Source organism: Hyaena hyaena, unplaced genomic scaffold (assembly GCF_003009895.1).
Source record: "Hyaena hyaena isolate Hyena2069 unplaced genomic scaffold, ASM300989v1 scaffold_9, whole genome shotgun sequence".
NCBI lineage: Eukaryota > Metazoa > Chordata > Mammalia > Carnivora > Hyaenidae > Hyaena > Hyaena hyaena.
The window spans coordinates 2,345,708-2,371,741 of NW_024080641.1; the positions used below are offsets into that span (position 1 = coordinate 2,345,708).

The following is a 26,034-nucleotide window of genomic DNA, read 5'->3' on the forward strand; positions in this document are numbered from 1 at the left end:
AACTTTAAAATAAATAAATAATAAACGTTTAAAAAAAGAAACTATTATGGGTTGAATCGCCTCTCCCAACAGCTGGATATTGAATTCCTACTTTGGTTGGCACTACGGTCTTTATAGAGGTAATCCAGTTAAACTAAGGTCCTAGTGTGGGCCCTAATCCAATGAAACAGGTGTCCTCACAAAAAGGGGGAATTTGGAAACGGAGACACATAAATGGAAGACGATGCGAAGACACAGAGGAAAGACCGCCAGCTATAAGCCATAGGGAGTTCCTTCCCTTGCCCTGAGAAGGAACCCGAGGACTTATAGCCCCCAGAACTGTGAGGCAACAAACTTACAGTAGCCCCAGAAGGCTAAGAATGAACTGAGTTAGCGCAGAACTTGATATATCATAAACACTAGGGGAAATGAAGAAGAGATGGGAAGGGATCCAAGCCTTGGCGAGGTTGTGGGACCAGGAGAACTTTGCACTGCCAGCGTGGAGGTGGACCCAATCACTTTGGCAGATGTCGGGAAGCATCTATCTTTTATTTTGTATTTATTTATCTATTTCTAAAGTTTATTCATTTATTGTTTCTGAGAGAAAGAGGGAGACAGAGCACAAGCAGGGGAGGGGCACAGAGAGAGAGAGGGAGACACAGAATCTGATGCAGGCTCCAGGCTCCGAGCTGTCAGCACAGAGCCTGACGCGGGGCTCAAACCCACGAACAGTGAGGTCATGACCTGAGCTGAAGTCGGACGTTCAAGCAACTGCGCCACCCAGGCACCCTGGAAGTATCTTTTAAAGCTAAGCACACACCTTATGACCCTGTAGTTACACCCATGGGCATTGACCTAAGGGAAATGGATGTGTACACGCCCCCCAAAGACTTCTACAAGAATGTGCATAGTAGGGGCGCCTGAGTGGCTTAGTCGGTTAGGAGTCCGACTTTCGCTTAGGTCATGATCTCGCGGTTCGTGGGTTCGTGCCCCGCGTCGGGCTCTGTGCTGACTGCCAGCTCAGAGCCTGGAGCCTGTTTCAGAGTCTGTCTTCCTCTCTCTCTGACCCTCCCCTGCTCACGCTGTCTCTCTCTCCTAGAAATAAATAAAAATATTAAAAAAAAAAAAGAATGTGCATAGTAGAGGGGTGCCTGGGGGGCTTGGTCAGTTAAGCAGTTTCAGCTTAGGTCTTGACTTCACGGTTTCTGAGTACGAGCCCCTGCATCATCAGGCTCTGTGCTGACAGTGCGGAGCCTGCTTGGGATTCTCTCCCTATCTCTCTGCCCCTCCTGTGCACACACACTCTCTCTCTCAAGATAAATAAACTTAAGAAAAGAATGTTCATAGAACATTCAAAATGGCCGAATCCTGGGGAAAATCCAGATGGTCCCCAACAGAAGAATGGATGAATTCTGGTATATCCATGTAGTGGGCTGTACCCAACGGGCTATACACCAGTGAACTCACCTAATAGATCTTGGGCAAAACAGACCAGACACCAAACCTACTACATACACTGTTTGATTTTGTTTATGGGATAATCCAAAACCAGGCAACGTTAATTTGCAATGATAATTGATGGGCCTGGTAGTACAGAGGGGGGCTGGAAATTTTCCATACCCTAATCTGGGTGTGGTAGCATGTACGCATCTGCATGTGGTACACAAACAAATCAATGAGCTTCACACTTAAGATGTGCACGCTATATCTCAACAACAGCAAAAAGATGAATTATGAAAAGACACACGATGGAGCCTCAAGCGATTGAGGGGGTTGTGGCTGACGTTTGGGTGAAAAACAAAACAGGTATCCATCATTGTCTGAAGTCAGGGATGGGATTCATTGTTTGAGATGGAGCTGCTCTCCAAAACTCAGGAACCAAGTGGATTCTGGACACGGGGTCCCCCTCAGTCACTGCATTCTTGCTCAGTGGACCGAGAACAGGCAGCAAACCTGTAGAAGTTCAGGAGGAAGGCAATGCCCCTGATTCCGAGGAATAGCGCTTCAAGCCCAGGGAAGTAGGGGTGGGTGGGCAGAGCCCGGGGAGGCCGCCCGATTTGCAGAACAGAGGGTGAGGCTCTGGAATTCCCAGGGGGCTTCCCGGAGGGAGGGGCTGAGGAGGAATGGTAAGGAGAGGGAAGAAGGAGAGATGAGTCATCTGGCTGGCTGGGTCGGATACTCAGGGGTGAGTAAGGAAGTGAAAAGGTCCCAAGCGGCTCGGGATGGAGCCCAGGGCAGTTCATAATGTTCACTAGGAAAATTCGCGTTTCCGTGATGGAGCCCAGGCTGCCCAATACGGTAGCTACACGCCCGTGTGGCTATTCTGAGCGCTTCAATGCGGCGCGTCTGAACTGAGATGTGCTGAGTGTAAAATGCACACCCGACTTCTTGCAGGGGAGTTGGGGGCGGGGGGAGGAATTACGTAAAAGGCCTCAACCATTTCCATACTGATTCCATGTTGCAATAATTTGGATATACCTGGTCAAGTAAGATGCATTGTCAGGATTAACTTCACCCATTTCTTTTTACATCTTTTAACAGCCAGTGAAAACTTTAGGGTCGAGCTGCAGCCAGGCTCGAATTCGGAGACAGAGGGTCCCCAGGACAGGCTCACTTCCGGTGACAGCCCAATACAGATCTGAGACCAGCGGTGGGAAGGGGGGACTTTTATGGGTATTCAGGGAGGAGTAGAGACACACTGGGGCCAGTCATATGCTCCAGAAAGCAAATTAAATTCGGCACAGGGGAGCTTGAAGCCAGAGTGACCCTGAGAAGCACAGGAATTTGCAGAATTCTTTGGAAGCGAGTTTGGAGCCAATGTTCTAGCGATCCTAAGGGGCAGGGACATCTATGGGGAGCAGCAAAGAAGGGGGAAGAAATACAAGTAAGAGAAGGAGGAGGGGGCGCCTGGGCGGCTCAGTTGGTTAAGCGTCCGACTTCGGCTCAGGTCATGATCTCATGGTTCGTGGGTTCGAGCCCCACGGCAGGCTCTGTGCTGACAGCCAGCTCAGAGCCTGGAGCCTGTTTCAGATTCTGTGTCTCTCTCTCTCTCTGACCCTCCCCTTCTCACGCGCTCTCTCTCTCTCTCTCTCTGAAACAAAACATTAAAAAAAATTTTTTTAAAGAAATAATATATTGGAGATACTGGGGTAAACATCACTAAAATTAATATCCCCTTTTTCTTAGAGTCTGGTAATAGAAAATTTTAAATTGCTCTGGGGGGTGGGGGGAAAACAGGAAGAAACTCCTGGAATCATAAACAAAGGTTCAGGAGGGGAAGGAGAGAGCGCTTCTCTTTTTACCTTATTATTTTTTAAAATGTTTATTTTTGAGAGAGCACTCGAAAACAGGGGAGTGGCGGAGAGAGGGGGAGACAGAGGATCTGAAGGGGATTCCATGCTGACAGCAGAGAGCCTGACTCGTGGCTGGAACTCACAAACCATGAGATTGTGACCTGAACTGACTGAGCCACCCAGGTACCCCTTTACCTTGTTATTTAAAATTTATTTTTATTTTTGAGAGAGAGACACACACAGAGTGTGAGCGGGGGAGGGTCAGAGAGAGAGGGAGACACAGAATCCAAAGCAGGCTCCGAGCTATCAGCCCAGAGCCAGACGCGGGGCTCGAACCTATGAACTGTGAGATCATGCCCTAATGTTGAAGTCAGCCCGCCGCTTAATAGACTGAGCCACTCAGGCGCCCCTACCTTGTTATTTTTAACAACAAGCAAGCGTTATGCAAATGAAACCGTCAATGAGAAGTTGAAGACATTTGGGGGGGAGGGAAAACCTTGTTCCAGAGGCTTGGGAATGTGAAGGCAACAGGTGCGTGCTGGGCACAGAGAAAGAGGGTACCCTCCAGATGGGGGAGCCCCGGGAAGGGGCCTGAGGAGTCCACCAGGCTTCGCCGGCGGAGGAAGGCCGTTCTGGAGAGGAGCACAAGATTTTGTTCGCCAACAGGTTCCCATAGGTTCAGCTTTGAGAACCTGTGCGGAGCAGGGGCGTGGCAGCCCGGAAACCACGTGACCAGGCCCCACCCTGGCCGCCGCCGATTGGCCCGGTCGTGGACACGTGACTCCCCGTGGGCCCAGCGGGGTTCTCGCTAGCTGGGATGTGGCATTGAACCGAGGCGCGCCAGGGCTCAGGACTCTGGAGCCGAAAGCTGGCGCGGAAACTGGGGCCATACGGTATCCGTGGGCACAGCTGGGGCCGAGAGCGGTGCGGAGAGCCCGAGAGGAGAGCCAGTGGCCCCCGAGAGGAAAACACCAGAAGAAAGACAGACTCTTGGCCCCTGATGTTTCCATTTCCTAGAGCCGCATTGTATCCCGGTGGGATTGTTGACTCCTTATTATGAAGGCAGAAATTAAGGCTCAGGAGCAGAACTGAGCCACCCAGCGCCCACAGCAAGTAAGGGGGAGCCCTCGTTATAATCCAGGACCATCTGATTGTAAAATCAGTGCTGTTAAGGGGTGCCTGGGGGCCTCGGTTGGTTGAGCGCCAACTTGGGCTCAGGTCATGTTCTCGCAGTCAGTGGGTTCGAGCTCAGCTCGGAGCCTGGAGCCTGCTTCAGATTCTGTGCCTCCCTCTCTCGCTGCTCCTCACCCACTCGCTCGCTCTCTCTCGGTCTATCAAAAATAAATAAACATTAAAAATTTAAAAATCAGTGCTGTTAAACACCCCCAGGGGCTAGTGGTGGGCGCCTGGGTGGCTCAGTTGGTTAAGTGCCCGACTTTGGCTCAGACAGTGATCTCACAGTTTGTGAGTTTGAGGCCCATGTTGGCTCTGTGCTGACACCTCAGAGCCTGGAGCCTGCTTCAGATTCTGTCTCCCTCTCTCTCTTTTTTTTAAAAAAATAATAAAGGGGCGCCTGGGTGGCTCAGCCGGTTAAGCGTCCGACTTCGGCTCAGGTCATGATCGCACGGTTCCTGGGTTCGAGCCCCGCGTGGATCTCCGCAATGACAGTTTGAAACCTGCTTGGGAGTCTCTCTCCTCTGTCCCTCCCCCGTTCACCCTTTCCCTCTCTCTCAAAATAAATAAACACGCTTAAAACATTTTTTTAAACAAAACCCAAACAAACAAAAACACCCCCAGGATATTGTTGGGAACTCCCAGGCCCTGGGGGACACTGGGACCCCCATATTATATGGGAAGATATGGAAAATTGGTCTCCAGAGAGAAGAATTTCGGCTGGATGAATGCACAATTTAAAAAAACTTTAAAAAATTTTTTTAATGTTTTTTATTTATTTGTGTGAGGGGGGGAGGGACAGAGAGAGAGGGAGACACAGAATCTGAAGCAGGCTCCAGGCTCTAAGCTGTTAGCACACAGCCTGATGTGGGGCTCGAACCCATGAACTGTGAGATCATGACCTGAGCCGAAGTCAGACACTTAACCGACTGAGCCACCCAGGCGCCCCCCAAAAAACCTTTTTTTCCCCCTGTTCTATTCTATGTTCCAACACCTCTGCCCATGATTCTCCAAAATCAACACTCACCTCAGACCTTGGGCAAGGGGGTGCTGCTTTGGACCCCCTGCTTTTGAGGACTCTCCCCGTCCCACCCCTATTCCCAGAGGGGTCCCTGGGGCCAAGGAGTTGTGCGCTCCCACAATCCACACCTCCATTGGAGATCATGCTCTGAGAATGAGGAGGGCGGGTAGAAAGAATTCCCCCCCAAAGATACCCACACCCCAATACCTGGAACTCACGAATATGGCTGTCTTACATTAGGACAGAGACCTTGCAGATGTGATTAAGTGAAGCATCCTGGGGTGGGGAGATTACCCTGGATTATGGGGGTGGACCTACTGTAATCATGAGGACCTTTCAAGACAGAGGAGGGTCAGTCAGAGAAGAGGTGACAATGCAAGCGGTTTCAGGGACGCTGGGCCAGGAGCCAAGGAATGAGGGCAGGATTGGGAGATGCAGAAGGCAAGTTAACAGATTCACATGGGGGGACAAGGAGTCAGGTTCTCTCCTGGGCAAAATTCTGAACTTGAACTTGTTTAGCCTGTCTGTTTGTATTTTTTAAGTTTATTTATTTTGAGAGAGAGAGGAAGTGCGAGTGGGGGAGGGGCAGGGAGCGAAAGAGAGAGAGAGAGAGAGGGAATCCCAAGCAGGCTCCTCATTGTCAGCACAAAGCAAGACATGGGGCTTGAACCTACAAACCGTTGAAATTACGGCCTGAGCAGAAACCAAGAGTCTGACGCTTAAAGGACTGAGCCACCAGGTCATGCCCCCAAAGTCTCATTTAAAAAGAAAAACCTGTTACCCAAAATAACTTGAGTTTCTGGTGCTTCAAGGGGCGAGGGTGCAGGAGAAGGGGGTGCAGATCTTTGCAGGGGGTGAATGGGGCAGAGAGAACAGCAGTTAAAGCAGTTAAGAGAGGTAAGGTGAGAGAGAGAAGAGGTGACTGATGAGAAGGTGCTCACCACGTTCTCAGTATCAGAAAAGAGAGGTTTGCAGGGAAAGAAAGCACTGAGCGGACACGGGCAAAGATGGAGACGAGAGATCTTGTGACAGCCCCCACCCCCACCCCTGAGGGGTCGAGAGAGAGAGAGGAAATAGAGCCCCTGAGAAGGAAAAGGTGCAAGAGAGAGGCTGCTCAGAGGCAAAACACAAACTCTGCAAGGGCAGGACTCTGGGGGACGGCTTGGCTGGCACACCTCCATTTGCGACCATTGTCTACAACAGAGGCTGGAAGGCTAACGCGCTCAATTTCCCAGCTTCCTCTGCGGCTAGGAACGACCATCTGACACACGTCTTGAAATAGCCAGAAGTTCCTCAGAAAGGCATACTCCCCCCCAATAAAAAGGCAAGGACTTGCCAGGAGGAAATCCTCCACGATTTCACACTTCCTCTTCCTCCTTGCCTGGGATCAAGGCTACAGAGCAGCAGCAGCCATATTGTGGCCATGAGGCAATCACAGTGAGCAAGAAGGTCTAGGCTCCAAGGATGGTGGAACAGATACACGGAAAAGGGTATGGATGGTTGGTTGATGGCATCTTTGAACCATCATACCAGCCCTGGGCTTCTTACTGAGACAGAAAAAGAAACCTCTGTCCATTTGAGTACTCCTAAGGATCCACACACCTTATTGTTGTTGATTTTTTGTTGACATTGTTATCCAGTGCAGGGACAGTGCCTGGCACCGAGGAAACATTTTAAAGGGAACGAATGACTTGCACATTCTGGCAAAGCCTAGGCTTCCTTTCGGCAACTGGTTCTGAGAGCCTCCCCTGCCTCACGATGCTTACCCAGCCATTTTCCTTAAACCGGATAGGAGGGTGTCTTTTCAAAAATTTCAATCGAGACAGAGCAGTCAAAAGGATTCAGTTAGGAGTGGCTGCGTGAGGGGTGAGCAGAGGGTGGGACTTCGGGAAGGGGATCCAGAGGACAGGATAGCCTCCACCCTGGTCCCGCTCATGCACGACCATCCATCGTCCACAGGGCCGCCAGAAGGGGCGTTAACAAACAAATCACATCACACCCTTCCCCTGCTTAAATGCTCCGCTCCTCAGGGCTTCTCACTGCCCTTTGAAGAAAACTCAGCCCTGACCTCAGCCTCAGGTCCCACACTCGAGTCTTAGGCTCATCTTTCCCTGGGTCAGCTCTCTCCCCTACAACCACAGCGCCACTCCTGTCTCAGGCCCTTTGCACAAGCTGTTTCCTCTGCCTGCAAGGCCCTGCTTCCATAAGTCCACCTGGCTAGCTCTTACCTCCTTTGGGGCTCTGCTCCAGTCACCTCCTCCGAGAGGCCCGCCCTGAACACCCTGGTGAATCTATCCCAATTCAGACACGCCCTGGCTCACCATCGCTTTCTGAAACAATCATCCTGATATTTCCATTTGTATGTTTCTTGTTCATTTCCCATCTCTGGACCCTAAGCTCCCTCCGAAGCAGGAACTGTGGTCTGTTTCTTCACTGCCTGGCACAGACCGGGGGCTAAGAAAATATATGCGCTTTGACTGATGAAACCAAGGAGGAACAGGGAGAGAGTTTGGGGCTCAGCTTTGATATAACCTTGGTCCGTACTTTGGAGCCTGAATCTAACTTTATCCCTATGATTTTGGAAACTGAAGTTTAAAAAAATATTCAAAAAACAAACAAAAACCAAAAGACTCATCCAAGTATGGATTCCAGTGAGTTCAAACCTAATGATCATAATGAAAATAATAATAGCAGCAAACACCCACAGTGTCCCAGGCAGTCCTGCTACCAAATAATATATTAACCAATAATGAGTAGTGTGGTAACCAAACCAATGATTAGTTACCAATAATGATTAGTATTGGTTATTATACTAACCAATAATAACTATAATAATTCTAATAACAACTTTATGGGTGGGTTCTCTTGTTATCCCCATTTTACAGAGGAGGACACTAAGGCTCAGAGAGGTCAAGTAACTTGCCCAAGGTCACACCGCCAAGAAGAGAGAGAGTCAGGCTTTGAACCCTGGCAGTCTGGCCCCACCATCTATAGCTGCCAGATCTCTGAGAACATCATAAGGAGCCACTTCTGGAAGGGGGAGCTTGCTCCCACCATCAATGACCTTTGCCCTCCAAGCGGACCCACCCCTCGCTGACCTCTGGGACTGATGAACGACCCCCGGCCCCTTGCTATCTCGGAGCGTCCTCAGGGCCCCCAGCCCCCTGCCCCCCACCCCCCAGCCCGAGTCTGCGCTGACCCTGCCTTGAGCTGAGTGAGCGCTTCCTCTACGCGGGGCTGGTTGTAGCGCACCATGTAGCTATGCATGTCCGGGTAGTTGCTGCGGATATTCTTCTCCGTGGACCCATTGGGCACCGTCCCAAACTTCAGGGGCGGGTACTGCTCCTGAGGCCGCTGGAACTGGGGCAGAATGGGAAGTTATTAGGGCGCCCCCCTGGGGCCATCTGGGTCAAGGACATCCTTGACCCAGATGCTCTGTTCGGGGGGACACCTGCCGTCTGGCAGGCGCCCCAGCCCACAAGTGTTTCTCCAACTTGCTCACCATGACCCTTTTCTATTCCAACCCGGCAGATACATCTGCAGATATCCACACACATGCATGCATATGGATACACACAGATATGCACACATAATCAGGAGTAATATTGCAATCTTTTAACAGCCAGCATGGTCCAGTCAGAAGAGACACTGGCTCCAGTGTTTGAGAAGGGCCCCAGAGGCCCCTGACTTGCCAGGCATTAACCCTTAACTTGCTGGGTCTGGGGAGGTCCCAGGGCTTGGCACATCGGGGACTGGAGGCAGTTGCCATGGGGACTAGTTTGCTCAGAGAGAGTTCACTCTCTTAACAACAGACACAGCCATATAAGTGTGTGTCACCTCAATGTCATGTGTCTATATGACCAAAACAAAGACGCTAACATATTTTGTATTCTAAGAAAACAATTAAAAATGCTTGCTGCAGTCCACTGAACTGATTTCTCAGTCTTCTGATAGGTCACCATACCCAGCTAACCACTTTAGTCTCCAAAGGGCGCTCAGCCAGTCCCCAAACAAACCATGATTTGCGATAAGGTTAAGGTTAAGTATGGACGTTGTGAGAGGGAGCACTTAAAGCAATTTTTTTTTGGGGGGGAGGATTTCATTTATTTATTTATTTTGAGAGTAAGACTCCACACCCAACGCGGGGCTCAAACTCACGACCCCGAGATCAAGAGTCGCACGCTCTGCCGACTGAGCCAGCCAGGTGGCACGCACTCAGAGCGACGTGACAGAATAATTTTAGGTCTGTTGAAAACTAAATAAAAATAAGGGGTTTGAACGTGGCGGGTCTTGGTTTTTCCATTTTGCGTTTCTTTTCTCCTAATTCGTTTCCATTGTGTCTTACGAAAACATTGATCTCCACTGGAAAAGGTCACAGATTAGCCCTTCGTCACAGTTTAAGAGAGGCACTGGTCTAGAATATCCCATTTGGCACTGCTGGCCCCCCTCCCCCCAGAACATTTGGGGACACTCTCTCCTCCTGGGAATATTTAAATAGAAACATAACCTTTCTCTTCAAGAACATTCTCTTCTACCATTTCGGAACTCTCTCTGGGAAAAGACTCCCAGGAATTCTCTAATGACCTCCCAAGGGACAAACTCTGACCTGACGTCCCATCCCAGCCACCTCCCCCTCTCTCTGAACAAACACACCTTTCGGTCACTGAGCCCAGACACGGTGTCCACGTACTCCTCCTGGATCATGAAGGCGGCCAGGTTGGCTGTGTAGCTGGCGAGGAAGATGACGGCGAAGAAGGCCCACACCAGCACCATGATTTTGCTGGTGGTCCCCCGGGGGTTCTCCACGGGCACCGAGTTATTGAACACCAGGGCCCAGAGCAGCCAGATGGATTTCCCAATGGTGAAGGTTGAGCCTCCAGGGCCTGCAGGGGGCCGGGAGGGGGACATGGACCCCAAATCCCTTCTACTCCATGAGGGAGCAGAAAGAACTACAATTCCCAGCGGCCCCCAAGGCCTCGGCACCTCGAGGCCACTACTCTACCCCAGGGGCTGCTGGGAAATGTAGTTCTATCTGTGGTCCGGGTGCTCTTGAGTGTGATGGAGGAAGGGGACTCACGCTTGCCCGTGGCCAGGCTGCGGTTGTAGCCGACGGGGCTGAGGTACTCGAAGATGAAAACGGTGACGGCGACCACAGTGAGGCACATGACGAACATCATCACCCACACGGCAGGGCTGTAGGGCTCTGGGGGCAAAGGGGTGTGGGGTCACGACTCGGCCGAGCAAAGGATTGGGGGGCCACAGACACGAGAACAGGGTGCACCACAAATCTGACCCTGTCCGCCTCTGTCCCCTTCCCAGCCTCTCCATCTCAGGGACAGTCTCAATGCCCAGCCAGACCCCTGGGAGACAATCTCTCTCAAAGACCGCCAACTCCACCATTTCTGTGGTTTCGATCATCCAACATAAACGGTCTCCTACATGTTTCCTGAGCCCCAGACGCGAGTCTCCACCTGGCCATTCATCATGTCCCGCGCTGAGGCCCGTACCCACGCCCAGGCTCCCCATCTTGGGAGCCCCACCATCCATCCAGCCCCAGTCTAACCCCGGCGCTTGCCAGCTTCACCCCCTCCCCTCCACCCCCCTCCTCAGCCACAGCCTGTCCCCCCGACTCCTGCCCCCCAGCTCAGCCTCCCTCTCCATTCTCTCAGCCAGCTGGCTCAGGCCTTATCCTCTCCCCTGAACCATCTCCCCTGTGTCCTCTCTCCAGTCACCCCACCCCCAGCCCTAGAGGCTCCTTCCGCACCCAGAGATGACCTGGCGCCCCCCTCTGCTCATAGCCCTCTGTGGCTCCCCAGCGCTTCCATGACCAAGTCACCGCCTCTCAACCGTGCTTCCACCCTCCTCTCCAGCCTGATCACTCTCTCAAGAACCCAGTGCTCTAACCAGCCAGAACTCACAGTTCCAGAATGAGCCTCACCCTCTCTGCCTTGCCTACACCGCTCCCCTGCAAGGGGCGCCAGCCTGACCTACCAGAGGAGCCGTCTCCTTCTCACACCGCCTCCGGGAGTTTTCACGGACAATAAACCCAAATCACCACTTCCTCGAGACTCTGACCAGGTGATCTGACCTCCCCGGGGCCCAGCGAGAGCGGCCAGCCCTGCCCCTGTCACAGCAGGGTCACCACCCGGACTGTCACTGCGGCATCTTGTTGCCTCCGCTGGGCAACGTGGTAGGGCACAAATACGACCTTGTCACTTCCCTGCTGACGGCAGGGGCCCCATGTGCGTCCCAGGGTGCGCCTGCAGAGACCTTGGTGCAAAGAGAAGGCCACGGAGACGTTGTTGGGAGAAATATACAGAAACGAAATACAAAGGAAGGGATGCACTGTCTTCCAGCCCTTCTGCTCCCAGGAGCTTTCCCCGGACTTAAGACAGCAAGAGGGAACTGACGCGCCCTGCCGCCCTTGGCCTGATGTGCGCTGCTCCTGCCCTTGTCTGCAAGTTCAGTCAGCAAGACAGTGGCCCGGTCCTCCTCAAGGCCACCAACCCGCTGGGTGTCGACTTCCTAATCACATCCCAGGCCTGGTTACTCGCCTCGCCCTCACTGTCATCTTCTTATCCCACACCTGCCACCTCTCTGCAGGAACCTCTGCCTTCTCGGGGCCCTCCCGCCTCCACAGGGCCTCCGGTGGGCTATTTTATAAGCCTAGATCTGATCATAGGCCCCCCTCCCCCACCACCTAGAGTTAAGACCTTGGCCGTCGCACTAGGAGTGAAACCCCACTCTCCTACCAGAGCCACCAGGGTCCTGGATCATCCACTCCGTTCGCTCTCCATCCTCGCCTCTCACGACCCCGCGATCACTCAGTCACTCAGTACCGCCTCTGGCCGTAAGGACGTCCCTCCATTTCCCAAACGGTCCACACGCAATCCCACCTCCGGGGTCCTTGCCCGCTGCTCCCTCTGCCCGGAACGGTTCTCCAGCCAGATCTCCGCAGCACTGAGTCACCTCCCTGGAGGGGCTCTCCTGCCCTCCCTGGACAGCACCCATCCTGTACCTCTCCAACTCTTCCCCCGGCTTAGTTTCTCATACTCTTCATCACCACCTGCAGTGATTCTGTCCCATGTGTCCCTTTCAGAGAGTATTTTCTGTCTTCTCTATGAGGCCGCGAGCTCTTAGACGACAGGCATTTGCGTGCAGCCCAGAGCCCGACACATGATAGGTGCTCAGTGACCACTGGTAAGTGAATCGAGCACTTACCAGGTACCATTACCAAGCTCATCTCCTACACAGGGGAAGACCTGGGGTTTGTGGGGCCTGAAGCATATAATTTGGAGGCGTGTCTTTAAGGAAAAAGCATACAAAATTATAAATACAAGAATACAAGGTACAGGGCCTTGAAGAGAACGTGCCAGAGAAGGTTCCTGAAGCTCCAGTGTCCTGGGCCTCACTGTAAAACGGCTTCTCCCGTTTTACAGATTGGGAAACCGAAGCTGGGAAGCGATGCCACTCGGCCGGTCACACTGCGGGGGGCAGGCAATACCAGAATGGGACCTGGGCACGCAGCTGCCCCGGTGCTGCCGTCCCAGGGCCCCGGGCTCACCGAGGAAGGCCGAGGGGGACACGGTGCCGTTGCTGCGCGCCACCATGACGCTGATGCCCGTCTCCACGAAGGGGACAGAGAAGTCCACGATCTCGGAGCGCTCCTCATTGATGGTGAGGGAGCCGATGGCCATGTCTGCGCGCTGGTAGAACACCTGGGGTGAGGGCGAGGAAGGGGGTGAAGGAACCTGGCTGGCTCTAGCACACAGAGGAGGATGGTGGGCAAGACCGGCCCCAGGGGACCAGTGACAGGGTGAGAGAGAGGGTTGGGGGGTGGCGGGTGCTTGAGGGGGACGCAGAGTGGGGCAGGGAAGGCGGAGATGACAATCGGGGAACAGGAGCGGGAAGGCCACGTGATGCTCCCAGGACGCGCTCGCTGGATTTGGGCTCCACCCTCCAGGCCCCGCCCCCTTTGCCCTCCCGCCCCTCCTCGTGGCCCCGCCCCTCCAAGGCCAGGCATCCCTCCTTTTGGCCCCGCCCCCTCCCGGCTCCTCCCCCGCCCCGTCCCCGCAGGCCTCACCTCGCCGATCATGCCGTTCCAGACGCCATCGATCTTTTTTCCGTGCTTGCCGTTGGTGACCAGGTAGAGGTCGTAGCTGAAGCCGATGGTCTGCGCCAGCCGCTTCAGGATGTCGATGCAGAAGCCCTTGCAGCACCGCTTTTCCGGGCGGGGGGCGTCCGGGGGAGGGCTGCGGGGAGCGAGCAGGCTTGGGGATGCTGGGGACCCCCCACTCCAGACTCCCCCATGAGGTGAGGGTACGGAGGGAGAGACAAGCAGCCGCTAACACTATGGTTAGCGCTTTCTGGGGACACTGAGGCTCAGAGGAGTTCCGTGACTTGTCCAAGCTGACTAGGCTGGAGGGCTCTGTGGGTTCTGAGTTCCAAGGGAGGAGGGGGCTGGGGCCAGGACCGCTGCGCTTCAAGGGACTTTGAAGCTGGAGCTCCTGGCGCCGGGGCTGTCACCTGTGGGTGCGGTTGAGCTGGCTCCGGCAGGGCACGGAGTCTCGGATGCAAGTGCCACTAATGGGGTCAGCGGGCTCCACAATGACAAAGGGCCTCTCCTCCAGCGTGGCCACGGTGAGGTGTTGTGTGTCATCCACTGGCTGCAGGAAGCGGCCGTAGCGGGACCACAGCGGGTACTTTAGGCGGAGAGTCTGCTGCTCCCAACTGCCCACCTTGGCCAAGAGAAGAAGACTCAGGTTTCCTTCTGGGCCGTGGGGGGGTGGGGGGTGGGAGGGGGGAGGGTGTTACTTTCCAGAATGTTCTGGCTGTCATGGCCCTCCTTCCTCAGAGCTCCCAGCTCCTTCTCCCTTAGATGCAGGAGTCTGGACCCCCTTAGAACCCACAGGTATGGGATCCCACTTATTTGCCCCAGGACCCGGAAGTCCAGACTCCTCCCTCCCTCAGAGGCAGGAGTCCAGGGCCTCAGCCCTTTATCTCTGCCAGGACCCAGGCGTCTGGGTCCCCACACCCTCTATGCCTGAGCTTGGGGCTGGGACTCACCACCTCCCAAGTCCTGTCTCTGGTGAGGGAGATGACTACCAGAGAGGGGTTCACCAAGAAGCCATCCTCATTGAAGGAATAATCCCGGTTGTCCCAGGTAATATTCATGAAGTACCTGCCCAGGAGGAAGGGAGAGGACATGTGGGTACCCAGACTGGACCTAGGTGACCGAAGGTAGAGAAAATCCCCGTTTTATGGACCAGCCTCAGCCCCTGGCTGGAGCCTCCCCCCAAGATCCTGAACACCCACGTCTTCTTTGCTTGGTCCTCTGTCCTCACTGCGCAGTGTCCCCTGAACGAGGTCCCAGACCCTCAGCCTGACTTTGAGGTCTTCTTAGAGGCCCTGTGTGTCTGGCCCCACCTGCTAGGGCAGCCACATCTATGATCCCTTCCTACCCTCAAACTCTTTCGGCCCCAAGCCCCTTTTTGCGCCCCACCAACCCTGAATGCAAACTGCCCCCCCCCCCAGGGTACCTGGGTGGCTCTGTCAGTTAAGCATCTGACTCTTGATTTCTGCTCAGGTCATGATCTCATGGGTCATGAGGTTGAGCCCCGTGTCAGGCTCCGGGCTGACAGCTCGGAGCCTGCTTGGGATTCTCTGCCTCCCTCTCCCTCTTCCCTTCCCCCACTCATGCTCTTTTTCGTTCAAAATAAATAATTATTAAAAAACACCCACACCATGGGTGCCCAGGGGTCTCAGTCAGTTAAGCATCCAACTCTTGATTTCAGCTCAGGTCATGATCTCGCGGTTTGTGGGTTCAAACCCCGAGTCTGGGCTCTGCACTGACAGTGAGGAGCCTGCTTGGGATTCTTTCTCTCCCTTTCTCTCTGCCCCACCCCTGTTCGCTCGGTTTCTCTCTCTCAGGAATAAATAAATTTAAAACAACAACAATAACAACAAAGTGTCCCCCAGACACATCAATGATCTCTAGACCATTGTAGGTGCTGTGCTCTCTGCCTGGAAGATGTTTATTCTGTCCCTTCTCACCCTGACTGATTCTTATGTCCTCAAGATTCTGCTCAAGGGTCCCTTCCTCTGGGAGAAGCCCCAGAGGGTCTGGGGGCTCCCAGATAATCTTCACTGTGCAATGGTACCTGTACCGTGAACCTCTGCCCCATGGCCCTGGTCGCTGTGCCAGACCCTCAATGGTCATCCTCGCCTCCCTGCTCCCCCTGCCCAGGCCATCAGTCCCCAAGAGCCACCTCCCTGCCCCCAGGACCTCTCCGTCTCATTCCTCCTCTCCATCGCCACAGACTCCTTGGACCCCTGCCCCAGCCTCTTGCCTGGCCCCCAACCCCCATTCTCTCATTTCCAGTCTATTCCACACTCCACCCCAGAGGGGTCTTTCTGTATGCAAAACAGACTCCACTTCTTCCCTGCTCTCCGCCCCCCACCCATGGCTCCCCAGTGCTCTAGAACAAAGTCCAGCCTCACCACCTGGCATTCAAGGCCCTGATGGCCTGGCCCCCTCTACTTCCCCAGCCTCATCTCCCCCGACCCCTAATTCTCCCGCCTTCATCCACCCTGAGCTGTTGTGGGTCCACCAACCTGCCTGAGTTTTTCTCCCCTCTGGGTCTTTGTACGATGTTGATTTTTCTGCCCGGAATACTCACTATTTCTGGTGAACTCCCAGCCACTCTTAGAATCATATCCAAACCCCTTAACCCGGCCCAAAGGCGCTACACGCACATGGGTGCCCATGGGCCTCCCTTGTTTCCCCAAGTCCTCATCTCCAGCCACAATGGCTTTGTTTCAGGCTCCCAAACAGGCAATTCCAGCCCGAGGGCCTCAGCACCAGCTGCTCTCCCTTCTCTTCATGCAAACTTTTCCACAGTTGGCTCTTTACCTTTACCCTTTTTTTTTTTTAACCTCCAAATCCCACCTTCTCAGAAAGACCTTCCCAGACGACCTCACCTAACCTGGAATCCTGGGCATTTCTTATCACATTGTACCTGTTTCATCACCTGCTGGTATTTCTTCTTCCTTGCCTTGCTCATTCGCTGTTTTGTCCCCATGAGACGGAAAGCTCTATGAGATGTGGGGACCTTATTCTAATACTATATACGCTTGTGCCTAAAGCAGTGCTTGGCACATGGAAGACTCTCGATAAGGGGCTTTTCAATGGATGAATGAGTGAATGAATGGATGAGCAATTCATCTGTCAGGTCTCAGCTCAGAGATCTCATCTCGGAAACCTCCCCGACTCTGTACGCTGACCCGTGACTGTGTAGCCTAGTTTGGAAGGCTGATTGGGGCCAATGAAGTTCCTCTTTTGGGAAGACATTGGCTGCGAGATTTGGGGGGATGGGTGGTAGACAGGATGGGAAGAAACGATGAGGTTTAGCAGAGAGCGGAGACTGGGTAAGCAGTGGTAAGAAAAGAACTCGAGTGGCAAGTCCAAGAGGGCGGGGGGAGAGGCGGGAGGGGCGAGGCAGGGAGGGGAGAGTAAGAGGGAGACAAAAAGAGATGAAAGAGTAGCCGGTCCCCGGGCTTGGCCTCAATCCTGGCGTCTGGGTTGCTGTGCGTGTTTATCTTTCCAATAAACCCCCTTTTCCCTCAGGAAAGTTGAATGAGTCTCCGCTTCCTGCAACCAGAAATGTCTTGGCTCAGACAGTCACTCCTGCTGGCGCTCCCACGATGCCCGCGCCACCTCCATGACTGCAAGCATCACACTGTGTTGTCATTATCCCATCCCTGTCTGCCACCCCTCCAGGACCCTGTGTTCTTTGAAGAGAAGTCCATGGGCTTATTCATCTCTGTGTTCCCAGCGCCCAGCACGAGCCCTCGTTCCCAGCGGGCGCTCAGTAAGTATTTATGAACGACGGATGCTCTTCTCACCCCCCTTGTCCCTGGATTCTGTTCCCCAAGTCACCAAATTCACAGTTCACCTCCCCTAGGTTTTTTTCGCCACCCATCCCCTCTTCCTAAGCTCCGCTCACTCTTGTTTCGGGATCAAAGGGCTCGCCTTCCACTCTTCTGTCACCAGATTCCTCTATTCCTTCCTGGCGACGCTTCCTGTGGTGGAGGAGGTGCTGTTTCCCTCCAAACCCTGTTCTCTTCTAAAAACAGCGTGCGAGCTGGGCGCGCACCTGTCCACCGGAGTCCACAGTCCCAGGGCGGCCAGCGGCCAGCGCCCCCCACGCGCAGGAGGGACCTTCAAACCCTCCACGATCTGCGCGGCGCAGGCGCTGGCCAATCAGAACTGCCGTCTAACCAATTTGCATAGACGCGACTGTCAACAACCAATGAGGCAGCCCCGGACCCATGACGTCATTCTCGCCAATGGGATGTAGGCCTTGTCCTGGCTGGAGCACTTGCCCAAAAAAGGAGATTGCTTGCTCCCCACTTCCTCTCTTTCCCCCTTCTCAGGAACTACCGTCGCAGCTTGGACCTTGGACCGTGGAAAGAAGGGGTCAGGGCAACAAGGTGAGAGGGTCCTGGGTCCCTGAACGATCACATGGAACAACAGAGCCTCCTATAATCTGGAACACTCATTTCTGAGTTTTTAAAAAGATTTTACTTTATTAAATTAAAAAATATATTTATTTTTGAGAGAGACAGAGTCTGAGTGCGTAGGGGCAGAGATAGAGGGAGACACAGAATCCAAAGCAAGTTCAAGGCTCTGCATGTCAGCACAGAGCCCGACGCGGGAATTGGACCCAAGAGAAGTGAGATCATGACCTGAGCCGAAGTCGGTCGCTTAACCAACTGAGCCGCGCAGGCGCTCCTTTAGTATTTTTTTTTTTTAATATTTTTATTTATTTCTAGGGGGGAGAGAGAGAGAGACAGCATGAGCGGGGGAGGGTCAGAGAGAGAGAGGGAGTCACAGACTGAAACAGGCTCCAGGCTCTGAGCTGGCAGTCAGCACAGAGCCCGACGCGGGGCACGAACCCACGAACCGCGAGATCATGACCTAAGCGAAAGTCGGACGCTTAACCGACTAAGCCACCCAGGCGCCCCTAGGATTTTATTTTTAAGTGATCTCTACACCCAACGTGGGGCTCGAACATCCAATCCAGGGATGGAGAGTCGCACTCTGTACCGGCTGAACTGGCCAGGTGCCCCTCATTTCTGGTTTGACAGAATAACTTCTACCTTGTTTGGGGCACTGAATTGTTGGGTCATTTTGTTACTGCGACCCAGCTTACACTCTGGATGCATTTCATCTCATCTAAGGTGTCATCAGGTCTAATATGTACCTCGGGGCGCCTGGGTGGCTCAGTCGGTTGAGCATCCTACTTTGGCTCAGGTCATGGTTTCACAGTTTGTGAGTTCGAGCCCCTCATCGGGCTGGCCGATCTGTCCTCCACCCCCCTCTCTGCCCCTTCCCTGCTTGCGCACTCTCTCTCAAAAATAAATAAATCTTTAAGACATATTTCCATTGTTATGTACCACAAAGAAAGAAAAATGTGCTGCCAATTAAACTGTGATAAGCCATCAATTGTAAAGCATATCTTGATTTCAAAGACATTACACTGTGAAAAAAAAATCATCTGAAAATCACAAACTAGCATAATACACTCACTGGATCTTGGGTGTTTTTTTTCCGAGTTGCCTGGTTTAACCCCAGGAAGGAGACCCAACTACGTCCATTTTACAGAAGGGAAAACCAAGGCTCTGAGAGCAGACGTGACCCATCGGAGGCTGCTCGGCCAGCGGGTAGTCCAGCCCTAGAGGCTCCCCACAGCCCTCCTACACCAACCCCACTCACCTATGTAGACTCTCCCCTCGGTGGGTGCGGTTCTGGGCACGACAGTCATGGCCGAGCTCGGGCAGGAAGCCATAGTCACGCAGCAGAGCCTGGGCGCCTCTGGCCACCACCGCGACGCCAGCTGCCACACGCCGGGCCAGGTCGTCCCGCCAGCCGGCCGAGCGCACTGCAAACAGCCCGGCAGGCAGTGGGGCGCCTCCTGGCAGAAGAAGGGGCTCTCCAGGGGCGCCTGAGCCTCCGCCTCCAGCCAGCTGCGGCCCCACCATGAACCAGACGTAGCCAGGCCCGGTGAGGCCGGCCTCCTCGGCTGCCCGGAACACCGGCTCGGCTTCCTCGCGGGCACAAAAGAGCAGGCGGATCTGCGCGCTGACGCTGCGGAGCTGGGCACCCAGCACGGCCTCGCCCGCCCCAGGGTCCAGCGTCAGTGCCCCGCGGTGCTCCCAGCCCACCATGCTGCCATCAGTCAGCACCTCGATGTAGGACAGGAAGGCCCGGTGGCCAGGGGCACGTGTGGTCACCGCTACAAAGGACGTCCAGTCGTATTCCTCCAGCACCTCAAAGATGACCTGGAGCTGCTGCTCCGTGGACGAGCCCAGCTGCAGGAAGGTGGAGCCCTTCTCCTGCGCGGGAGGAGGGGGATGTCAGGCCTCCAGATGCCGAGACCACAGCTCCCAGCTGTCTACGCGGGGCCTTCAGTTCTCAGTGGTCAAGAGGGAGCCCATCTCCCAGCGGCTGATAAGGGCATCCCAGTGGCTGCCGGTGGGTCACAGCTCTCAGTATGGCAGACCAACTAGCTGTTCCCCAAACCCCTCTCCTTGCCTTGCTGGTGCACAGAGCTAGGCCTGGGTTAGGTTTAGCCACATGACTGAGTTCTAGGCCTTTCTGTAAAAGCTCTCCCCCATGCACCTTACTCTCTTCCCTGCCTGAGGACAGGCGCAGAGGCCCCAGAAGAGAACTCTGAGGTCCCCCGGGATTACAGAGCCACTAGAGGGAGGAGGCTGAGTCCCTGAGTCATCGCTTGGAGGAGAACCCCCCCCACCTCCAGTCAGGGACACCTGTTTGGATTTTATATAAGTGACAACCTTCTATTGGGTTAAGCCACCAATACGTGAGGGTTTATCTGTTACAGCAGCTAACCTTACCCTAGAACACACCCAGTATCCAGGGAGGGAACTACAGTCCCCAGCATCCACCGAGAGGGACTACATCTCCCAGCATGCAAAGAGGGTGCTAAGGTACTGTCTCTCCCAGCAAGAAGCTTTGCAGAGCTCCTACCTCCATGACTTTTCTTTCTCTGTTTCCTGTGTTGGACAATTCCTCAGTCAGTATTCTAAATGCCATAGTGCCCTAGTCTTCTCTGGTCTTTTCTCCTCTGTCCTCCCTCCCTGGTGACCTCATCCAGACCCACATATTTAAATATTGTCTCCATAGGGCACCTGGGTGGCTCAGTTGGTTAAGTGTTTGACTTCCACTCTGGTCAGGATCTTACAGTTCACGAGTTCAAGCCCCATGTCAGGCTCAGAGCCTGGTGCCTGCTTTGGATTCTGTGTCTCCCTCTCCTCTCTCTCTGCCCTCCCTTCTTGCACTCTGTCTCTCTCTCTCAAAAATAAATAAACATTAAAAAATAAATAATGGTGGCTCAGTCAGTTAAGCATCCGACTTCGGCTCAAGTCATGATCTCATGGTTCGTGGGTTCGAGCCCCGCATGGGGCTCTGTACCGGCAGCTCGGAGCCTGGAGCCTGTCTTCGGATTCTGTGTCTCCCTCTCTCTCTGATCCTCCCCTGCTCATGCTCTCTCTCTCTCTTTCAGAAATAAATTTAAAAAAATTAAAAATAAATAAATACTGTCTCCTGTGCTATCCAGTGTGGTAGCTGCTACCCATTTAAATTAATTGAAGTTAAATAACATTTAGTGCATTGGCTGCACTACCCACATATCAAGCTCTCAATAAAGCACATAGCTAGTGGCTGTCATACTCGACCAAGCAGATACAGACCACCTTCATCACTGCAGAAAAGTTCTAGTACCCTGGACTGAATGTTGCTGGCTCAGTTACTACCTCTCTCCTGAATTTCAGACAGACCCATCCCCCTTTCTACTCAACCTCCTCCAGGATTTCCAAGAGGCATCTCAAAATTAGCACGTCAAAACCAGAATTCTTGATCTTTCCCCTGGCCTCTATCCTTATTCACTCAGAGGCTCAGGTCTCAAAGCTAAATCGTCCTTTCCCTGTCTTTCTCTCATGCCTGATTCAGGCCATCTTCCAGTCTTCTCGGCTCTCTGTTCAAAACATAACCCCAGTCATCCATTCTTCCGCGACCACCTTATTACAATCCCTGTTGGCCACTTTCTTGTTTAGACAACTACCACAGCTTCCTGACCCCTCTCTGCTAACATTTTTTTTTTTTCATCTTCCAGTCCATTCTCCATCCAGGAGCCAGAGTCATCTTTTCAAAATACCAATTGGTGGGGCGCCTGGGTGGCTTAGTCGGTTAAGCGTCCGACTTTCGCTTAGGTCATGATCTCGCGGTTCGTGGGTTCGAGCCCCGCGTCAGGCTCTGTGCTGACTGCCAGCTCAGAGCCTGGAGCCTGTTTCAATCTGTGACTCCCTCTCTCTCTGACCCTCCCCTGCTCACGCAGTGTCTCTCTCTCTCTCCTAGAAAAAAAAAAAAAAAAAAAAAAAAAACATCAAAATACCAATTGGATCAAATCCCTTCTGGACTGAAAACCTTCCAATAATTCTACCCTGTAGTCAAAGCCAAAGTCCTCACTGTGGTCCATAGGCCCTGGATGAACTGGCCTTTGTTGCCTCTCTGACCTCATCTCCCCTCCCCCCACCCCCACCTCTGCGTTCTTCCTCAAACACATCAAGTTCCTTCCAACTTCGAGGGCTTTGCCCTTAGCTGGTTCCTCTCTCTCGGGGACACCTTCCCCCAGCTCCTTCATGCTGGACCTAGCACTCCTCGTTCGTCAAGTCCAGATCACTTATCACCTCCTCGGGGAGGCCTCCCCTGACTGCCATCTACCGGAGCCCCATCTTCAGTCATTCCCTTTCCTCCAGGACAGATTTCACGACCTGCTATTTGCTTTCTGTCTCCCCCTTAGAATGCAAACTACATAAGAGAGCAGGGGGCTTGTCATTTTTTTTTTTCTTTCACACCTGTGTTCCCCAGAACCTAAAACAGCCCTGGCAGAGTCAGCCCTCAATGAGAAGTGGACTTTCTTCCTAGGCGTGTGCCTGGGGGTATATGGGTAGGAGACTTGAACAGTCGTCCTGAGGGGACGGGGCCCCCCAGCATGCAACGAGAATCCTGAGAGAGCCTCATCCTTGGGAGGTGGAGATATGCTGAGGGGATCACGTTCCCAGCATTCAATGGAGGCATGATGGCCCTGCGAGGACCACGCCTTTTTCCATCCAGAGACACTGAAGGGACTACGTTTCCCAGAAGGGAAGGGAAGTGTGCTGGCGGGGGGGGGGGGGGGGAAGTGGCAGGGCCTAGGTGACATAAACAGAGGGGGCAGGGCCTAGGTGACATAAACAGAGGGGGCCACACTTCTCAGCGGCAATGCAGGCAGGAGGAGCCTCATCTCATCTGTATGCCACAAAGGTGGCAGCCAGGGTGTAATAAGTAATCACCTCGAAGGGGATCTGCCTGCAAATCTCTGGGCAACTCCTGTCTAAAAGAAGAAAGTTGGCCAGAGGCCCTTCCCAGAATGCTCTGGTCAAGAGAGAGCTATGAATCCCAGGATGTAATTCTGACCTAGTCACAAAGCCACCGGCCCTCACAGCAAGGACCTGGTGGAGACTTAGGCTCCGCCCACTCAGATGGCCCCATCCACAGCAAGCGGCACCTCTGTAACCCTGGCTCCACCCCTGGGCAGGCCCCGCCCCTTCTCAGGCTCCTCCTCTTAGTGGATCCCTTCGCCTTGGCAGTCCGCACCCCAGACTTGGTCCAGCTCTGTCCTTTCCTACCAGAAGTCACTCCAGCTGGTCCCCCTGTGCCCTCGGGCTGCAGGCCTGTTTCCAGCCCACAGCCAGCTCCAGCCTCCGCCCCCTCTCCCCTGCAGGGTCCTGGGTCTGATCTTTCATTTCGGCTGGGCCTGCCACTCTGGGGGGCGTTCATCCTCGCAGGCCCACCCTCCGGAATTCTCTCCACACTTTGCAACCGGGGTGTGCCTCTGCCCAGCCCCCACTCCCGGGACCGTCTGCTTGTCTAGACCCCGCCCCTTCAGTCAAGAGCGTAGGCCCTGCCACCGTCCTGGCCTGGCTTCCTCTCCTCAGCAGCTCGCTCTGCCCCTTCCCTGACTCCCCTTCCCCAACCCACCTCTCACTAACGGCTCCTCCCCTTCTACTCCTCCTTTCGCCGCATAGCTCCGTCCTTCTAGCTCGACCTCTAGAGCCCATGCTCTACAGGCCAAGCCCCTGCCTCTCTCTCAGTACCCTGACCTCAGGACCTTCTTTCCTGGCCCTCTCCCTGCCTTCCTGGCTCCCGCCTCCTCACTACACCTCACCCCTTCCTAAACCCCATTCCTTTCCAACCGACTCCCCCCTTGCTGATCCCAGACCCCACCCCGCCCTCAGAGCTTGCCGTCTCTCGGGCGGGTCCCTGTTTGTAACCAGTCCCCGTCCCTCGCTGGCCCGCCCCGCCTCTTCCCCGCGTTCCACTGCCTCCCCTGACTCGCTTCTCCCGCAGACCCTCAACCCTCCCCATACTCTGACCGTCCACGCACCGCCTCTCTCAGACCCTGCTCCTAAGTCGGTCAGTCCCGCGCCCGACAGCGCTAGTCCCGTGTAGACCACGCCCCTCCAAGTCAACCCCGCCCCTTACCTAGAGCCGACCCTCCCCGCGGGCCCCACTGCGGCCCAGACGCGGACCCTCAGGCTGGGCCCCGCCCCCCGCGCCCGGCCCCGCCCCCCGCAGGTCGCGCGCACCTTGGGCGTGAGCACGAGCGCGGCGCCGCCGTGCACGGCCACGATGGGCAGGGAGGTCTGCGCCGACAGGAAGTCGAGGATGGGCGCGACGGCGGGCGCGCGCGAGTCGTCCTCGAACACGACGCCGTGCACGCGCAGCCCCGACAGCAGGTCGCAGAGCTGCAGCACGAGGCTGCGCGGGTCCGAGCCGTTGAGCACCAGCGCCACCGGTCGCACGTCCAGGCCCGGGCTGCGCACGGCCGCCGCCACAGCCGGGCCCAGGCGCGCCGCCTCGCTGGCGTACGCGGGCCCCGAGAACACGAGCGCCACGTTGAGCGGCCGCGCCCCGCCGGGGCCCCCGCCGGGCCCGCCGGCCCCGCCCGGTCCCGGCGCCTCCTCCGGGAACGGGCTGGCGCAGGCCAGCGCCAGCAGCAGCAGCATCTTAGCGGGGCCCCGAGGGCCGCGGGGGCCACCGGCGCCGCGCATCACCTGCGGGCCCCTCCGGGCGGCCTCTGACGCGGGAGAGGGGAGCGCACAGAGCCGGGGGGACCCCGGGAGCCGAGAGAGACACAAATGAGAGGAAGACACAGAGATGGGGAGACAGGGGCGGGGATGGGGGGGACAAGATGTAGAGAGGCACGGAGAAGAGGAGATACAGGGAAGGAGAGACGCAGAGACGGGAGGGGGAACCGTTGGGGTAATAGGACGGAGAGACACCCAGGCACAGGGAGAACCAGAGACGGAGAGAGCCGGGCAAAGGGAGAGCCACAGAGGCAGGGAAAGTAGAGGTGAGGAGTGGGGACAGAGCAGGTGCAGAGGTAGGGAAAAGACAGGGCGAGAAGGGGGAGGACAATGAGACAGGACAGACAGACGGGTAGCCCACAGAGATGGGAACAGAATAGGAGCAGAGAGAGACCCAGGGAGACAGGAAGACACGGACCGGCACAAGGAGAGAAATGGAAGGAGAAACAGACGGGGACAGAGAGAGGCTCAGTGACAGAGACCCAGAGAGGAAGGAGACAGAGATAAGCCAGAGTGACAAATAGGGAGGGGATGATAGGCAGGGAGAGATGGCAGAGACAGGCAAGGAAGGCGGGAGAGAGAAGAGAGATGAGAAAGTTGGACAGAGGGAGGAGGATGGAAAGGAGCCCAGAAAGACGGAGACAGACCCCACGGCCACCAAGAGACATGGACACACAAGAGATGGAGAAACAGGCAGAGCAGAGATTGAGGGAGGAGGCAGGCAGAGCAGACCGAAAACACAGGGAGACAGAAATAGCGAACCAAGGCAAAGATCAAGACCCCCACCAGGGAGGTGCCCAGCACAGACATGAAAGGAAGACCAGGAAGGCGGGTGGCAGGAGGGATCAAAAATAAAAGGAAGAAAAAGTGAGGGGGAAAAAAAAAGGAGAAAGGGAAAAGGGGTCAGGTGTGTGGGGGGAGAGAAAGAAGAGAGAAAAATGAGTGAGGCATCCCAAGGGGAGAAAACGCCCCCTGGACCTTACCCCCCACCTTGACCACAACCCCCAACCTGTTTTTGTCCCCTTACTCCTGTCCCTGTCTCTCTCCCCCCACACACACACCCCCGTTCTCAATGGGAGCTAGATAGTCACAGCCCAGGCTGGGTTGCAGGGTTGGGGGGCACAGCTGTGGAGGGCTGGGGTGGGGAGGCAGGGGTCCCTGGCTCCCAGCCCAGAGCAATTTAGTAAATGAGAGGAAATACAGCATCTCTTCCTGTGTCCCCTGTTGAATACTAGCCGCCTGGGGTGGTCGGGCTGGGAGCCCAGACTCCTGGCTCCTGGGTCTGAAGGAGGAGGGCACTGGGGTCCGAACTCCTGGTTCCCAGAGACAGTCTGCCCTAGGGGCTTCCTGAAGGGG

The 26,034-nt window shown here is 54.9% G+C and overlaps 1 protein-coding gene across 1 annotated transcript in view; it reads right to left on the bottom strand.

The window, feature by feature from the left end:
* The window catches only part of GRIN2D (glutamate ionotropic receptor NMDA type subunit 2D), a 36,337-nt gene extending 11,695 nt beyond the window's left edge, over window positions 1-24,642 (bottom strand). The window contains exons 1-9 of the mRNA XM_039244796.1: window positions 24,178-24,642; window positions 19,244-19,863; window positions 14,533-14,647; window positions 13,993-14,204; window positions 13,550-13,718; window positions 13,031-13,184; window positions 10,544-10,669; window positions 10,120-10,349; window positions 8,666-8,826 (exon numbers count right to left, since the gene is read on the bottom strand). Of these exons, the coding sequence (XP_039100727.1) occupies window positions 8,666-8,826; window positions 10,120-10,349; window positions 10,544-10,669; window positions 13,031-13,184; window positions 13,550-13,718; window positions 13,993-14,204; window positions 14,533-14,647; window positions 19,244-19,863; window positions 24,178-24,642 (2,252 nt within the window). The remainder of the gene's footprint in view (window positions 1-8,665; window positions 8,827-10,119; window positions 10,350-10,543; window positions 10,670-13,030; window positions 13,185-13,549; window positions 13,719-13,992; window positions 14,205-14,532; window positions 14,648-19,243; window positions 19,864-24,177) is intronic.
* Between the last annotated feature and the right edge of the window lie 1,392 nt (window positions 24,643-26,034).